This window comes from Anastrepha ludens, chromosome 6 (genome assembly GCF_028408465.1).
Source record: "Anastrepha ludens isolate Willacy chromosome 6, idAnaLude1.1, whole genome shotgun sequence".
In the NCBI taxonomy this organism is placed as follows: Eukaryota; Metazoa; Arthropoda; class Insecta; order Diptera; family Tephritidae; genus Anastrepha; species Anastrepha ludens.
The window spans coordinates 3,479,264-3,491,919 of NC_071502.1; the positions used below are offsets into that span (position 1 = coordinate 3,479,264).

At 34.4% G+C, this 12,656-nt stretch overlaps 2 protein-coding genes across 2 annotated transcripts; one reads left to right on the top strand and one right to left on the bottom strand.

Moving 5' to 3' along the window:
* The first annotated feature begins 279 nt into the window (after positions 1–279).
* On the top strand, positions 280–6,383 carry LOC128868530 (ornithine decarboxylase antizyme). Its single transcript, XM_054110719.1, is given in 5 exon segments — positions 280–681; positions 5,277–5,442; positions 5,444–5,498; positions 5,564–5,802; positions 5,902–6,383. Coding segments are annotated over 5 exon segments (816 nt in total). The 5' UTR covers positions 280–610; the 3' UTR covers positions 6,187–6,383.
* Positions 3,667–4,391, bottom strand: LOC128868531 (small nuclear ribonucleoprotein Sm D3). The gene is made up of 2 exons (XM_054110720.1): positions 3,943–4,391; positions 3,667–3,881 (listed from the first exon to the last, which is right to left on the bottom strand). The coding sequence occupies exons 1-2, from the start codon at positions 4,259–4,261 to the stop codon at positions 3,754–3,756; spliced, it is 447 nt and encodes a 148-aa protein (XP_053966695.1). The 5' UTR covers positions 4,262–4,391; the 3' UTR covers positions 3,667–3,753.
* Positions 6,384–12,656: the final 6,273 nt, after the last annotated feature.

The following is a 12,656-nucleotide window of genomic DNA, read 5'->3' on the forward strand; positions in this document are numbered from 1 at the left end:
TTTTTGTGTATTTTACCTATCTGACTTTTTTTACCTTGATCTCGTTGTGCTCAGCGCGCTCCTTAGCGCTAATGTGAGTGCCGATGATGATTTTAACGTGTTGAAGCTTGCAAGCTCTCACCGCACTGCTCCGACTGCCTACCGCTCTACTTGTATAGTAGCCAGTGGCTGGGATAGGATGTGTTTTCCTCATTTATAAAAATCTTTAATATTCTTGGCGCTTTGTTAGTCTTAAATGAGACGTTGATCAGATGAAAACTCAAGACAGTAACTAAATATTGTGTATACATATACATACATAAGTGAACATATATTTATTCAACTACGTGTGCTCTACGTGGGATGTACTGAAATAAATTAAAAAATAAGCATACGCACAAAGCATATACATTTATAAATGTGGAAACTTTCGTCCAAAAGCTAACCTTTTGGGTTTATTTGCAACGCAGCTGTGATAAAAACGAACAAAGAAAGCGTAGTTAAATATTAAGAAGGAACAACTTACTTTAGTTTGAAACAAAATACGTCGATTTATTGTATTCTAAGGCAAAGGCGAATTTATTTATTAATTTTTTTTTTACATTTTTGCCGCTAGTATTAAAAAAGTGAAATGAGTGCGTGTGTGCAAAATTCAAACAATACACCTGTTTCAGTAGTCTCTAATGAGAATTCGGCGTCATGGTACGTCACTATACTGGTTTCAGCACATTTCTTCTTTTGTTTTGGAAAAAGTTGCATGCGTTTTTAATATTTATTTTGCTATAAATTATCGGTATACTCATTTGCATTTTTTAATCAATTTTTTGCGCAATTTGAATTCATTTATCAGTTCGTTAGAAATTTATGGAAGCAATTTAACTGGCTTTCATAAAGCAACCCCACAATGCATGTTAATCAACAAACACAATTTATAGAAATCAACCTATTAAGCCAATGAACGTGAAATACAGATGCAAGTTAGCGATGCGAATTAAATACTTGTCCACTCGTGTAACAATATCCCATTTAGGGTGCACTCTCACAAACTGACACCCACAATGTGAGCTTCTACTTAATATACATATATCAAGTATACTATTGATCGTACGTGACAAGATTGTAATTGAGCTGGAGAAAAATTGCTAATTTTGCAAAACCAGAGATGCAAGTAATTGCCTGTGACAATAACAATACGTGCATATACATATGTACACAAGTATGTGCATCCATTGACATGCTTAAGGCTGCAAGGGAAGTAAATTTGCAAACCAGTTCATGCATTATGTATGAGAAGAATTTAAAACCAAAGGGAATAAATTAATAATATAAATTCATAAAAAGTTGTTATCAACCTTAGGTTTTTACGGCATACTATAGTACTTGTATCTCTCTTCCGGAGGTATTTTTATACTTTATAAGTACGTACATATGTATATTTTACATGCGTTCTAAAAGTTTACGTTAGGAATCTTACCATTACCAAAATTCTTTTTGCTTAAGGAAATAAGCACATGTACATAGATATGGTCAGTAATTCGTGCACATATATACATACAAATAAAATGCATGCTACATATATGTATTATAAAGGGTCTGTCAAGAGTGGAGCCTGGATGTCAGTAGTGAATAGCTCCTAGACGGTATTTTTTATGTCATCTTTAACATTTGACAGGTAGATAGATGTGCAATTTTACACGATAGAACAACGCGTTAAAATTATTAAAACTATATTACATATCGCAAAATTAGTGATTTTTTGGTGGAAATAATCGTTCGAATGAGTCGACAATTCAACGGTTGGCGAAATAATTTCAAGTGACTGGTTCTGTTGAGTATAGGAAAAGAACTGACAGCACAAAAACTGGACGTTCTGTTGACAATATTTCTGTTGTAGCGCAAAGTGTTGCTCAACAACCTTCAACACACCGATATCTCGAGATTCTCAATAATTAGGCATCCATAAATCGACTGTAGACGTGCTCGTGGTGCACATTTCATTGATGTCATTTATCATATGTAATTGCTAAGAGCCGTATTTTAAATAAAAATAGTGAAACCTGAAAGAAACTAAATTTTTACATAATTTCAACGACATATAGGCGCGTCTTTTGAAAGACCCTTTATATATTAGTGTGAATTCATATCGTTTGCCAAATGCGCAATAAGTTACTATATGTTGCGTGTGATTTGTGCTAATGAAAATTCCCCTTTTTTTTTTTAATTTTCGCGTCTTTTGTTTTATTTTTATTTCTCAGTTTACCCTGAATTTAATACAGTTTACAAATATTTAGCCCATTTGTGTAGCCGGGTGAACTAAAGTCATGCATCAATTTGTGTGCATTTATCCTCTTTGAGTCAAATCTTTGTTTACATCTGTGTGTTTGAATTTGATTTTATGTACTTCGTGTGAAATAAATGTAACACAAATAGGGCTGTAGAAAGCCCAATGCAAGCAGCGAAAAAGTAAAGAGAGCTGTCCATCGACAGTCCAGTTCAACCAATTTAATACTGTCATGGAATTGCTCTCTTTATATTTTATCCGATTGATCGCAGCAGTTTTTCTACTAACTGTATCTGTCTATGCTAATCATTTTAATTACATATATATCTAATATATGTATATGTATGTATGTGAAAAAACTGTTTAACTTGTCTTGTCCTTGACTTAAATATTTATTATATTATTTTTAGAGAATTTATAGAAAAAAAGTATGTATGTTTGTGTATATGTTTGCTTGTTTTTTGGTGATGGATCTAATCCGATCTAAATCCACAAAACGAATGGCAAAATAAAGAGAGCTATCCATCGACAGTCAAGTTCTATAATATACTGTCATGGAATTGCTCTTTTTGTATAGTATTCGACAATCATCGAAACTTACTAAAACTCAATGTTTGTCTGTATTTTGTTTGTCCTAAAAACGGCGATTTCTACTCAAAGAACGGAGACCTCGAACCAGTCCTGTAAAGACATGTGCTAAAATTTATTTCTATATATTCAGATCATTTCAATGATCTTATATTGATTCCGCAAAACACTGTCCAAGAGAAATAACGGGCGATTAACTTTAGCCCTTTGCACTCGGAGACCATTTTCACATTTCCTTCCAACAACTCACTATGAAAATTCTCATCTTCCAATAAATCTTGCAATTCAGTGTCCATTTCACAGATATACTTATCAGAATCACTATCAAACTCAATATTTTTAACCACTTTCTGGTTTTTCTTATCCATTACAAGCACAAAAAAATAAAAATTGTAGGAAACTTAAATTGCTCACGTTGCCGAACAAAAGTTTAATGAATCTCAACATCCTTTGAAATTTAACATCTTATTGTACCTTTTTACATCTAACCTAACTAATTACCCAATTCTTAGAAAAACTACCAAAAAGGATCTTTTTTTCTTTCATGTTATCGCCCGTTTTATTGTTTTGTTTATTACGCCCTGTCTCATCTTTTTCATGCCAGCAATGTCTGCATTTCGAATTATCGAAATAAATGCTCATGCCAGCAGTGCTGGCATTCCGAGTGCAAAGGGTTAGGGCACATAGTTATGTGTATAGATGTTATTGCAACCTTGCTTTTAAAGTCACATATTTGTGGATTTTTCCGTTGATATATTTACTGCCGGAGAAATATAGATCTTCCAGAATTGAATAAAACTTAATAACCAGAGAAGAGATTTCAGCTGATGTTGTTTTTTATTCAAATAACGCCTTTACTTCATTGTAATCCAAACTTAATTTATAGGAATTAAAATACTAATTGCTTAAAGACCACCACGACCACGTCCACCCGTCGGTCCTCCTTGCCAAGCTCCTCGGCCACCACCTGGCGCGCCTGTTGGAGGCCCACCTCTACCACCACCACCTGGTCCGCCTCGTCCCCTTCCTCGAGCTGCAAATCAAAAAGTTATTTCGTACAATTCTCCACTAAATACAAATGCCGGCTCTATTACCTTGCGCGCGTAGTATCGCCGCTTTTCCTCGCCCAGCCGTTCCGCCTAACCCTTTACCCGTTTGCTTTTTAAACATTGGCGCGTTCTTCAGCATGTCCGGCAGGATTAGAAAACGGATTTTAGAGCCGCGTATGTATACATTTTCCAAGTTTGCAGTACGTCCATCACGATATGTGACTGTGATTTGTGTCATTTGGCAGTTCATGTTGTCCTCCGCCTCGATGAGTTTGCCTCGGTACACTTCACCGGTTATTGTTTCACACGTGATAATATGCCCCTCTGCCTCATGCAGCACTTTTATTGGTACACCAATAGACATTTTTCTTTAAATTGTGTTATTTGCTACAGAAATAGAATATTTTTATTCGTGAACGTGGGGCAAACGCTTTTTTTTCACACACCACAATTAAAACGTTTACACTCGTTTGACAACCGAAAAGCAACTCGCACGAGCTCGCCATTTGCATGCTGAATGTGCTTGCCATTATGCTTGACACACAGTTTGCGAGGCATAGGCAACAAAGAAGCCAGTGCTTTCAAAAATGTCGGAAATGAAAGTACATAAAAACTATAATTTTTATTAACTTAGTTCTTTCGTGATTTCCCTATTTTTATTATTTCAAATTAATAAATATTATTTATAAACATACAAAGTACAGTTAACAATTTTAAATTAAAATTTTGAAAGAACGGTAACCCCTAGTTTATATTAGATTTAAATATTTTGTGGTTTGAAAAAATTGTATTTTATTTTATCTCATATTTTCATTATTTTTTTAAGTAAATTGTTTGTTTATGTGGTAAGCTGTTGCCTTCAACTAGGGGGGACGTGTGATTCCCTTCACTCCATGAAATATGATCGTAAAACAATTTTTCTTACCGTAGAATAGTATACATAATAGGATTTTCTTGCTCATAATCTTATCTTCGCATTATTTGTGTTTACCCATTCTGACTCGTTTTTAGTGCATCATCACCACAGGTATTGAGGTTGTGTAAATAAAGGAATAACAAATTTAAATATTAACAATTTCAAAACAATGCAAACACGCTGCACAGCCACTTGATAAAATAATAAAGATAACACAGCATCATAAAATGCTAACAAATGCTTCTTAGCAACCTGGCTATGACCAAGAAAATCCCTGTGATAATATTTCTTAGAAATAATTTCCAATTTATATATTTAACAAATGTTGAATGCTCATTTCGATATTACAAAACACCCATTATAATCCTCTTTCACTACAATTGACTTTCTTGCTGGAAGAGCATGTATATTTTTGTATGGAAAAGTTGATTTTTAATAAAAAGAGTATATTTTTATATTACAGCGACCCAACGTTTAGTAGTAGTATCAGTAGTAGAAGAGAAGTTAATGAAAATGCGCTTGGATTCCCCAGTGTATCTAAGGCGCGTACCGTCTCCACCTCCTCTTGCGCTACCAACATGTCGACTGAGTCCTTCTGTATCTCTCTCGGCGTAGGGCCTCTGTGGTGGTTTTGATGTCCCTACCCACCACAGAACTGATCACGATAGGGCGTCACTCTTAACTGGTACGTTAAACAAGAAACTTTACCATCACCCAAAAAATATGACATAATTTTTACATCTGCTGCAGATTATTCTCGGAAGACTTCTGTGGATTCAGGTGGTGGCAATGCATTCGAAAGCATCCGCTCTTCGTCGGAGTGCTCTGAGTCGGACGGCGGTGATTCACAGCATAGTGGTGATGTGCATTCACTGTATTCTGAAGATGATTGCCAAGAGATGGTCAAACACATTTTGCAACATGACAATCCAACTCGCATTACCATCAAATTGCACGTAACTGAAAACAAATATACGAAATGGGAGTCGGTAAGTACAGGGATGTCACAAGACACAATTCTAAACATAATTTATGTGTATCCTTTAAATGTATGTGTGTGTGTGTTTTTTTTTTTACTTTTTGTACAGGTTTTGAACCCCATAAATAACATCTTGTACGTTGCAATGCCTGAGGAGCTTCCACCAGAGGCTTCAAAGGATACATTCATATCCTTGCTAGAATTCGCCGAGGAGAAGTTGGATGTGGATGCAGTTGTTTTGTGTGTAAACAAGAACCGACCGGATCGTGCTTGTCTTTTAGAGACTTTCTTGATTATGGGATTCCAACCTTTGTCAAGGAAATCGCCGATGGCACCACCAGCTACTGCTGACGATTCAGAGAATTTCTTCCTTATCTACCACATTGAAGACTAAGTTGACATATCAAAACCATCTTGAAAATGTATGTATGTGCCGCTAGCTTATTCATAACGACAAAGGAAACAACATCAACAACACCAACACCAAATTGAAGCACTTTTTAAAGAAAAGGGACAACAAAAGAAATGCTTACATACATCCTTATTTAGTCAGTTATGCAATTCACACTGGCGCACATACCAAATGTCAACTTGGAGAAAGTTAAGAGTAAAGGCAAAATTATCGTATTTTATTCAAATTCAATTATATATCTAAAAAAAATAAAAATGTAAAAAAAAGTCAAATAACAAAAAAATCCAAAAAAAAAAAAGTATAGTTTTAGGCGAATTAATATTCAGCTCCTACACATATGAACGTGTCGATTAATTTTACTAACAAAATGCATTACATTTGAAGTATATTTTTTTTTTTGAAATGAATAATTTTTTTTTAATTTGAACTTATCTTACGCATTATATATGAAGTCTCTTTTTATTTTGAATTTATTTAATTTTTTTTAAGCAAACTGCAAAATTTCAACTTATTTTATCTTACGCATTATAGGTATATGAAGTATATATTTTATTTTTTTTGGATTGATTTTATGGTTTTTAAACAAACTGCAACATTTATTATTCAATGAACTTATTTTATTTTACTTTCTTTTATGGATTACTTGAAAATGAACTTATTTTATTTTACTTTCATTTATCGATTACTTGTAACAAATTCCGTTTATTACAAAAGTTTTGCTAAAAATTCTCATTACAAAAGTTATACATTGATTAATTATTTCGTAAATTATCTGATTCATTTTAAAAGTGCAACATCATTTAATTTGTTTCCATTCTACATAACTAAGTATTTAACAGAAGCCATCATTAACACATATTTATAAAAATTATTTAAACAGTAAGGGAACTTATGTAATAAAACGGAAGAAAAAGCAAAAGAAATGTCTTTTTTTCGAGTGCAAATGCAGGTAAAATGTCTCATATTATCATATTTACTGACGGCTAACATAAATAATAAGAAAACCCCAAATAAGTAGCGCGTAAGCGATCGGGGAAGCCAAGAGGGTTGATGCGTGATTCGAATCTCCGAGCATGAAACATCAAATGTTAGGAAACGTTTTTTCTAATGGCGGTCGCCACTCAGCAGGCAATGGCAAACCTTCGATGTATTTCAGTCATGAAAAAGTTCCTCAAGTGCTTGAGAAAATATTTATATTATGGCATCAAATGATCGACTAATTGTTGTAAGCGATTTCGATGAGCGACAAGTGAGAGTTTTATATTCAAAGAAAGGGAGAAATTTGTGAGAAATATTAAGCCGTTGGTATGGGCGGCAAAACGGTTGTGCATATATATCACAAAGATCAGATATAGACAGTAAATATATACAAATATGCTCATAATGATGAGTTCGTCCGTACACATGATAAGTAAAATAAAAATTAATATAATTCAAAAAAAACACCAGTCTAACGGTTAGACGCGATAGAAGTGAAACCTTCCGTAAAACAAACTGAGAGAGAATAAGACGAAAGCAGCATTAGGAGCAAGATAATTATAGGTTCATTATAATATTGCTATAAAGTTCATATTTTATTTTCTTCATTTTATTATTATTCATCCTCAATGTTTTCAATTTCAACAAATGATACGAGTGGCTTATGATAGCTAAAATATGATACAAATGCTTTGGTTTCGATGTTGTCAACATGTCTTTGAAATACCGCGTCAATGGTTGTTTTTGATCGTGTTGTCGATTCAGTGCGATTGTTACATTTTTAAATTGAATGTTGTATTGAGAACGTCAATTAAAGGAACCGCTGTGTCCAATGCAAAATTTACGTTAAAATCGCCACTTAAAATCATTGGAACTTTATTGTAATCTTTTCTAAGTATCCGCGATACTTCTGGTGTATACTTTATTAAATTTTCGTGAATGAATTCCGTGATGCTATTTATTGATTTTTTTTTCTGTCGATATTCACGACACTTTTCTGCTTTATTTTTCGGCATAATTGCGGTAAATATTTAAAAATGAAAATATTTACGAATATAAAAATACACACGCGGTTGCTATTATGAGCGTCCCCAGCAAAACCTGCGTGACCGAAACTCTAACACAATTACATTTTTTTGAATGTTGCAAACACATATGCACGCAGGTTTTGCTGGGGCGTGACCGAAACTCTTAACACAATTACACATATGCACTCGTATTTGTTTGAAAATCGACTTTTTTTTTGGTTCTCCGTCACCTTTGGAAAATATGTAAACAGTAAGCAAACTTTATTCATATATTTTTCCTCATTTTTGCATCAGTAAAATTAAACAAACGCCGTAGCCGAATGGGTTGGTGCGTGACTACTATTCAGAATTCACAGAGAGAACGTCAGTTCGAATCTCGGTGAAAACACCAAAATTAAGGAAAACTATTTTTCTAATAGCGCTCACCCCTCAGCAGGCAATGGCAAAACACCGAGTGTATTTCTGCCATGAAAACAAGCTCCTCATAAACATATCATAAAATAAAAAAATAAAATAACTGTATAAAAAAAATTTTTTTCTTGTGATTCGAACCAAGGATTTTGGATCGGAAGCTCACATTGCTAGCCGCTCGGCTATCGCGCCATGCTGTCGGCGCTGGCCTAAAAGTTATTTAGTTCGTCGCTACGTGTATATGTAATATTCGTAGCCAAGAGTGTCGCTTTTTTCGTTTCACTTTTTCTCAAATCACTCCCAACGATTCTAAAGAAGTTTTCACTTCAAAAACTTGGTACACATATTATTCTTGTCCAAGGTAGTTTAGAATAGAAAATGGGCGAAATCGCCAGCCCAGATTAAATTTTACTAAAATAGGCGTTGGTATATACAGGTGCTGAAAATTGTACGATTTGAAATCGGACCATAAACACGATTTTTAAGGATGTACAGATCACAGAGCCACCTCTTGGAAAATCCTGCGGTTTCTTCTAATTAGCTTGAGGATAAACTTATTCTAGTTTACCATTTAAAAACACACGCACACAAACGGCTATATTAATATAAGTATATATGTATAAGACGAAGCAATAGTCTCAAAAAGTTACTTCTGTACGGGTCTAAATGTTGTAAGTCGATTGCACGAACTTCATAACAGAAATGCGATTTTCATTCAGTAAATTCTTAATACTGTTATTGTTCTAGTAGTTTTACGAAGGCCTATCTAGAAAGGTGTTCCTCTATGTGTTGTAATCGGGGTTATCTCAAATTCGACATTTCGGCGGATTCAAATAATAAGGAAAATTTTGTTGGAGAAGCTGGTTTGAACAGGCATGTAAAGAGTTAGTATGGTGCGGATTTCTTCACCAATCGAACGGATTTCTGGTAAGCTGAGGTCAATCTAGGTCTATAGATAGTAAATTAAGCTTATATTGAAAAAAATTTAAAACGTAGTTGGACCAGCGTTGTATGGTTACCATTATGTTTTGCTCCTTGACTACCTGAGTAAATCCCCTCGCTAAAACTTCTCAGTGGGGTGTTTTCACAAGCTGCAACCATTGCGTCCTACTAGTCCCCAAAACCCAAATTGGAGCAACGTAATTATGAACACACGTGCCACCTTTTTGTTTTTTTTTTATTTTTATGAGAAAGAGAGACCAAATAAAGAATACAAACCTTTTCGCTATAAAAAAACAAAAAATGAGGTTTATCAAAGGGTATATTCAGAAACGCATTATAAATGCGCAGAGAACGTTAAATATAGAGAAGTCTCAATGACTGAAAAGGCAGCACTTTTCATGGGTACTCGTTTTGCGCGCGAGGTACACCACAGCCACATTTTTCACCAAAAGTTAACAGTAGGGGCTGAATTATGTAAATTTAGCAGCAGTCGATAAGAATTTGCTGGTGATTAGAAGCAAAGAATGTTAGGTAGCATTTTGATATGACCTATATATTTAAATTTTCCAAATCATAAATAAAATTATATACATATGTTATGTCTGTCTGTCTGATGTCTGTAAAACTTTGTTGAATTCCCTTCAACTGAATCAAAATCCTCTATAGAAAACGCTTCATTACCAGGCGCACAGGAAGATGGCATATGCAAATGTAAATTTGTGAATTTATATACATTTGCGCATATGTATATGCTGTGTGTATGTATGCTCACCAGCCACAGCTCAAAATAAAACGGTACAACTTCTCAAGAAATCGAGCGCGCATTCAAAGGCGCAGCGCACAATCATATGGCCTCTGGTGACGATACAGCATGCTTGACTGAGCTTTGTATGTGTTAGTGCAGTCGGGTGGCGTCGTGTCACACATACTTGTTGTCGGTAAAAATCAAAAATTTTAGATATTAGCGTTAAGCACCCGACACGCACACATATAAAGTTCTTGTCAAACAATGCTTGACCGTGACCAGAGGCCAATAGGCACAGCATTGTATGCACAGTAACCTTGACATGTTTACAGGCACCTTCAAATGCTCTGATTTCAGAGTAAGTTTCTAACTTTGCAGATATATGCATAGGTTTTGTGCACTTTTTATCAATTCAATTACATACGTACGTAAAGTAATCTACTAATTAACTATTTGCCTACTATCAGTTAACATAAAATAATTGTTTCCAAATTTTCTCTTAGTATTAAAATGTTCGAATCAGACCTTTTTTTTAAGCTACTTGTGTTCTTCTGCAACTTACTGTATGCTCATGCGCGCACTTGACTTGACAAAAATTGAAGATTTATCAAATATTGGCAAATAATTCTACGCGAAATATTCCAATATTGACTATTTTCGAATTGTCGAGAAAATTGGCATATGGGCGGCTCGTTTTATGAATGAAAGTACTTGCTCTTAGAACTATGAGCTCGAATTATCAATGAATTTTTTGATGATGAGTTTTTGTTGCACAGTACCATAGTTGAAACTGTTCGGCGCCGCCGCGACTGTTCAGCGCTATAGCAACTAGAATGATGGCCGCTACGCCTGCGTCTATGACTGCATTTTGTTCTTGTGGTCGCTAGGCATAGGATTTTAGCTTTGAACGACATACGCATTTTGAGGAATAAATTGAGTGCCCTGTGTGTGCGGTTGTATGTCGATGCATATGTGTATATTAATAAGCATTGTTTTGCTTGAATTCAATTCACATATTTATATTTGCTTATGCCATCTTCCTGTGTGCCTGGTAATGAAGCGTTTTGTATACAGAATTTTTTGATTTGTTTGAAGGGATATGGGCACCAAGTGTACATACGCACATACAAATATGTACATGAATATTCAAAAGAAATTTATTTTAGCATTTGTGAGGCAGGAATTTGATCATTAGGTTACATGAAATATAAGGCGATGCTCGTGAGGTAGGTCATGTTGCTTCAGTGCACACATATGCGTGCAACATATATATATTTAATAAAAATGCAATTGAACTTAGTTGTCCCATATATGCAAATACGTTTCTTTGAAGTTTTCCTTTATTTATTTTAAAGTTTTATACTATCTAGAAAATGCATACATACAAATGTATGTATATTATTATTCCCTGTAATAAAATGTAAATTGAAAAAGATTTGGTTTGCTAAAGGAACAAATAAATGCATATTCAAATGTAAATACATATGTCGATATACCAAAACACTTGTATGCGATGAATTAATTTCGACTCAAAAAATTAGTAAAAATTTTCATCAAATTTGTTTAGTTTTAAATTTACTAAAACGCACTTACCAAAATGTTAGACGTCGTTTTATAATGAATTTTTTTAAATTAAATCAAAATATTAAAGTTACTTTGATTTGAAATGTTGGCGCATATAATAAATATTCATTCAATCATTTTTTCTTCATCACCTTTGTCTGAAAATACAAATTGAATAAATTTTCGTTTATCAAGGGAACATAAAAAAGCACAAGCAAATACTTTGCAAAATGCCGTCGGCTATTCGTCAATTTGATTTTCTACAGAGGCCAATATGCTAACTGTGCAGGGCCAATATGCTAAAGGAGAAATCGCTGTAAAACATCTCTGTTAAAAGTTTCACCACACCCCGGCGGCGGTTAGACTTCATTTTTTGACAATTCACACTATTCGTAGCTCGTGAGAATTCTCTATATTTAACATTCTCTGAAATGCGCAGTAATTGCAGCGCTGGCAGCACTGCCAATGTGACAAGTGTTGCAATTGATAGATTGGCAGTATTAAAATTTTTCCTGCAAATAATGCGCGACGTTTGATACAAAAATGGCGTTTTGGAACGCGATGCATTTGCAGTACTGCCATATTTGCATTTCTGAACGCATTGCCAACACTGCAAAAGTACGTTGCGCATTATAATGCGTTATTGAATATACCCAAAGTGTAGTCAAAAGCAAACTGCATGTGGTATTTCATTACACACAGTAGTTTTTGATATAAAGGGTGTTTTTTTAGAGGTTAGGTTTTCAAGATGAAATAAGACGTATATAATTTAATGTTATGGCCAA